This window comes from Mya arenaria, chromosome 16 (genome assembly GCF_026914265.1).
Source record: "Mya arenaria isolate MELC-2E11 chromosome 16, ASM2691426v1".
NCBI lineage: Eukaryota > Metazoa > Mollusca > Bivalvia > Myida > Myidae > Mya > Mya arenaria.
This window is the reverse complement of record NC_069137.1, coordinates 34,523,806-34,529,964: the sequence shown is the minus strand read 5'-3', so window position 1 is coordinate 34,529,964 and position 6,159 is coordinate 34,523,806. Positions and strand designations below refer to the sequence as shown.

The 6,159-nt window shown below is 39.2% G+C and overlaps 1 protein-coding gene across 1 annotated transcript; it reads right to left on the bottom strand.

Moving 5' to 3' along the window:
- Positions 1-405: 405 nt before the first annotated feature.
- LOC128221576 (sushi, von Willebrand factor type A, EGF and pentraxin domain-containing protein 1-like) lies at positions 406-4,776 on the bottom strand. Its single transcript, XM_052930181.1, has 5 exons — positions 4,559-4,776; positions 2,773-3,965; positions 2,346-2,471; positions 1,311-1,564; positions 406-414 (listed from the first exon to the last, which is right to left on the bottom strand). The coding sequence occupies exons 1-5, from the start codon at positions 4,774-4,776 to the stop codon at positions 406-408; spliced, it is 1,800 nt and encodes a 599-aa protein (XP_052786141.1).
- Between the last annotated feature and the right edge of the window lie 1,383 nt (positions 4,777-6,159).

Sequence of the window (6,159 nt, the reverse complement as noted above, 5' to 3'; positions counted from 1 at the left end):
TGCTGTTCTCAGTTACTGATAGGAGTATGGGAACTTTATAGAACTGGTAAACAACTCGGGATGACTGAGATTGCCCAGGAACATTGTGAGTAGGTTTCTAAAAATGTTACTCAAACAAAGCCAATAAACAAAAATGATGCAATGCATTAGACTTTATTAACAGGAAACTTATTTTGGATGTTCATTATAAATACCAAATTTATTATTATAATGTTCTGTAACTATTTATATTGTAATCCTAAGAGTTTGTTGTACAACTATGTAGACACACTGATGAAGTATCTAAGTCTGTGTCCATGGGATCTGTCCAAATGAGGATGATGGAATGAGGCATGTCTGATGATAGTCATCACACTGTACTACATGATAATGGATTAATGGATGAGGTCTGTCCAAAATGAAGTGTCAAGCAATCTGAAATGATAAGAAACTTATTTACTGAGTAATTTAAGGCACACAATGGGAAAAAAAAAAATCCCTACCTACCTACTCACTGTAAAAATGATGGGTAGCGTTACAGCAAACATACAATTTTTTAAGGATGGCCTAATACACTACCCAAACTGTGCTGATCCTGTTTGATACTATAATACACTACCCAAACTGTGCTGATTCTGTTGTATACTATAATACACTACCCAAACTGTGCTGATCCTGTTTGATACTATAATGCACTACCCAAACTGTGCTATCCTGTTTGATACTATAATGCACTACCCAAACTGTACTTAGGATCAGCTGCACGATCGAAACTAAGTCATACAGTAAATGTGACGTAGGCGGGATAGAAAAAAGAATGGGTACGCCTCTGGTGTGATGTGTTTCTAACGTAGTTGTTACCGTAGTTGTTTATGTAGTGTACACTTATTATCAAGAATAACAAATATGATATTATGTTACTCAAATACTACTGGAATCATGTCTGCGTGACGTATTCAAACAGGAAAAGGATATCCCCTAATGATGAGTGGTGCCGCACTGAATCTGAAGTGATATCCGTCATTTCATACACATACAGTCATATGATTTAATTAGCTTTTAAATGAAGTCATATTGAAATGAGTTTATTTCTCGGCGTATGAATAATTTGAGACTTCACAGTCGCACTACCAAACATTAGAAGCGCATGTATTTGTGTCAAGCTGGCTTACAGTCAATTGAATAAACACCGCACTTATTTTTCATAAACAATTCAAAGGCAGTTTTATGCGCATAGTCTATTTGTTTTTATTTTTGCGAGATCGGACAAAGATGGATCCATAATTATTCATATGCCGTACGAAGTTCCTTATATCCGAGCACACAATTACCGCGAGCATAGTGCTGATGACACACACGCTGGCAAACCCTGTAGTAACGCTAACTGGGCGGTTATCTTCCCGGCTTATGTATTTGTTAAGGAATGCGGAGGTGTTCTTCTTTTCAATAGAGGTGTTCCGAACAAGCTGCTCAATGATCTCGTCCTGCGTGAGTCCAGCAAACGCCTTGTGTGGATTGCACAAGCACGGCATGATGTAGAGAGGTTTAAGGTTTGGTTTGCTGGGGGTAGTTGCTATCACGTCACCTGTTAAATAGCAAGGATGGAAGAACCACGGACAATATCTACATGAATTTGTCTGTCATAATTGTGAAAAATAAACTTTAAGAGTCATATATCCTTCTGTTACGTGAGCGTTTGATATATCATGTTTTCTGCAGGTTATTTCGTATTTTAAATGTTGTACTTGTTAATTTTTATTTCTAAATTATTCTGATTATTGTTTTTAGTGTGCACATATCGTATGAACCTCCTAACTGGGTAAAAGTATATCGCTGGTTTAACGCCCATGATGCGGTTCTTAGTACTTGTAGTGGTGGTGGTGATATTGGTAGTGGTGGTGGTAGTGGTGATGGTGGTGGTGGTGGTGGTGGTGGTGGTGGAAGTGGTAGTGGTAGTAATGGTAGTGGTAGTGGTGGTGGTGGTGGAGGTGGTGGTGGTAGTAGTAGTAGCAGTAGTAGAAGTAGTAGTAGTAGTAGTAGTAGTAGTAGTAGTAGTAGTAGTAGTAGTAGTAGTAGTAGTAGTAGTAGTAGTAGTAGTAGTAAAAGTAGTAGTAGCATTAGTAGTAGTAGTGGTAGTAGTGGTGGTGGTGGTGATGGTGGTGATGGAGATGGTAATAATAGTGGTAGTTGTAGAGGTTGTAGTAGTAGCACTAGTAGTAGTAGTAGTTTTGGTAGTAGTAGTGATAGTAAAGGTGGTAGCGGAAGTGGTAGAGGAAGTAATAAAAGAAGTGTTGATAGTGTTGGTGATGTTCGTGGATTTGCTGGTGGTGGTGGTGGTGGTGGTGGTGTCGAACATCAAGGATTACCTGACAAAATGCATGATGGCGTTAAACCATTCCATAGGCCGCTAGCATTGCATCTGATACGAGTGTTGCCGTTCAGCTCATGACCAGCGTCGCACACAAAGGTAGCTATCTGACCATACGTTGTGCCTTAAAATGTCAAAGTTGGTTTTTAGTTTCAATGATCATAATAATAATCATAATAATCAACCTCATCATCATCATCATCATCATCATCATCATCATCATCATCATCATCATTGTCATAATAATAATAATAATAATAATAATAATAATAATAATAATAATAATTCTTATAATAATAATAATAATAATAATAATAATAATAATAATAATAATAATAATAATAATAACACTTCATAAAAACCTCATACAACTCATTCAGAATGGGCAATGTAAACATTACGATAACAATTTAAGGACGTCTCACCTCCAGGAAACACAACTTCACCGTTGTCTGGTGCTGTAACTGGTCCACAGTCAACTGCTGTGCATCGTGGCATAGTGCCGTTCCATACACCAGTATGAGAGCAAACGATGGTGTCGTTTCTGGAAATAGTAAAACCTATATTGCACGAGTACACAAGTTGGCTTAGGTACACGGTACCAGAAGATGAGCTGTAGGAGCCGTTATGAAGTGCTGGAGGGAGGCCACAATCAACAAGTTGACAAACAGGCTCACTCTCGTTCCATGTTCCGTCCTCTAGACATACTCTTTTGTCACTGCCAACAAGCGTAAAGCCAATGTCACACGAATAGCTTGCATCTTGCTGAAACGTAGTCCCTGATGTAAGATTAACAGAGCCATTATCAGGGTTTAAAAGAATTCCGCAGTCGACTATGACACAAGTTGGTTCTATGAAGCTCCACTGCAAATTATCTAAACAAGTTCTATTCATCGCGCCGTTTAACACGTATCCATCTTGACACGTGAACGAGGCGGTAGCATTTATTTCTAAGGAGGAGAAGAATACGTCGCCTTTCACTGGTGTCGATGGTGTTTCACACAATGGCAATGGGCAACTCACGTTTCCAATCCATTCGCCTTCTGTATTACATGAAATAGTGGAGTGTTCTGATAATTCATTTGAGGCATCGCATTCTATAACCGCCACGCTACCATAGTACGTTTCATTATAGGCAAACTGACCATACTTCAGGTTTAATGGGATACCGCAATCAACAAAGGTACAAGTCGGTGGTGTTCCGGTCCATCCGTCATCGTTTGAGTCACACGTTACAATACTATTTCCAGAAAGAACATGGCCAGCATTGCACGAATAGATGGCTCTAAATGGAATAAGATCAACATATAATCTGTTTCGTGTATAAACCTTAAACGATCCATTCGCCACATCGGGTGGGAGACCGCATGTCTCATAAACACATACGAGCTCCAGATCCGTCCAGGTACCCTCAGATTGACACGTAATTGTGCCATTCCCAACAGGCATATACCCCGCATCACAACCGTAGATCGCCATAGTTCCGTATACTGGAGCTGTAAGTGGCGGGATTAGGGAAAAGTCTGTGTTCAACTGCGTGCTTGGATTGGCACATGTGACGGGGCTGCACACGGGGATATCTCCACTCCAATCGGGTACGGTAGCGTTCAGGCATGTCCTGGAATCAAACGTGGGACTTGTTTACAACTGTCTTCTCAGTAAACTAACAATCTTAGAATTGTTCATAAATATACAACATTGTATACACGTACAAAAGGCAATCATGATACATATTGACGTGAGACATAAAATGTTTAAAGTATAACGAGTTTAACAGGTCTGTCCGCTCCTTTTAACATAAGTCCATTTCTGCCCGACTTTCATCGCAAAAGGCATTTTCAAATACCCATTTCGTTATTTAAATTTAAAAAACGCTATTATCACCACCGGGAAAGATGGGGGCCAAAGTTTGAACGTTAGAATTATTTGCAAGATATTGATTGTCTACACACATATTAGTAGCAAGATAAATCTCAGCTCAAAATTGCTTGTGAAACATATCATTTGTTGCGGTCATATACGGTCAGAAATCGACGAAACTAAATACCAGACGAAAGCTATACTCACTTTAAAGTATATAACGGGATATGTTACACCACTGTGGCTGATTTCTTTTATATGACGATATCAGTGGTAGTTGGTGGACTTTGTTCACGTTCTTTTGTCTATCTATTGCTATTTTTAAAATGTCTGAATAAAACGTGGACATACCTGGAAAGATTTCCGGATGTATTGACGGTCCCGAGATGACAGGCAAAAGTCAAAACTGTCCCCGGTTGTCTTTCTTCCGGTAAGTTGACGGTGTAAGAAGACGTATTGGCGATGACAGGGCACTCTGGAACAATATGTAAGTTGGATGCATCAGCGTAACCCTCGGTGCACATATCATATTTGTACACCCCATTTATGTTCACAAAGGTACACCCCATTTCTGTACAGAAAGGTACATCCCATTTATGTACACCATTTATGTACACAAAGGAACATCCCATTTGCGTACACAAAGGTACATCCAATTTATGTACACAAAGGTACACCCCATTTATGTACACAAAGGTACACCCCATTTATGTACACACAGGTACATCCCATTTATGTACACACAGGTACATCCCATTTATGTACACAAAGGTACACCCCATTTATGTACACAAAGGTACACCCCATTTATGTACACAAAGGTACACCCCATTTATGTACATAAAGGTACATCCCATTTATGTACACAAAGGTACACCCCATATATGTACACAAAGGTACACCCCATTTATGTAAACAAAGGTACACCCCATTTATGTACACAAAGGTACATCCCATTTATGTACACACAGGTACATCCCATTTATGTACACAAAGGTACACCCCATTTATGTACACAAAGGTACACCCCATTTATGTACATAAAGGTACATCCCATTTATGTACACAAAGGTACACCCCATATATGTACACAAAGGTACACCCCATTTATGTAAACAAAGGTACACCCCTTTTATGTACACAAAGGTACACCCCATTTATGTACAGAAATGTACACCCCATTTATGTACACAAAGGTACACCCCTTTTATGTACAGAAAGTTACACCCCATTTATTTATGTACACAAAGGTACACCCCATTTATGTACAGAAATGTACACCCCATTTATGTACACAAAGGTACACCCCATTTATGTACACAAAGGTACACCCCCTTATGTGTACACAAAGGAACACCCCATTTATGTACACAAAGGTCCACCCCATTTATGTACACAAAGGTCCATTGCATATTTGTACAGAAAGGTACACCCCATTTATGTGCACAAAGGTACACCCCATGTATGTACACAAAGTCCACCCCATTTATGTACACAAAGGTCCACCACATATTTGTACACAAAGGTCCACCCCATATTTGTACACAAAGGTCCACCCCATATTTGTACAGAAAGGTACACCCATATATGTACAGAAAGGTACCCCCTCCCCCCACATGTACAATAAAAGTGCACACACCATATATGCAAAGGTATACACATCCAAGTATGTATAAAATCGTTCACACACCAAAAATGTACAATGAACGCTCATCTTAATATATGTACAGTAAGAGTGCACACATCATATACTAGTATTTACAAAAACATATGCACTTATTATACAGTGTGTGTATACCACGTGATAAATTACGTCATATATGCTACGTCGGAAGGCAACATTTTGCTTGAAATGAAGGCTTAAATCAAAGACAACTTTTCTTTTACTGCACCATTTTAGCTGGCAAAATATTGCCTTCCGACGTAGCAATTATGACGCAATTTATCACGTG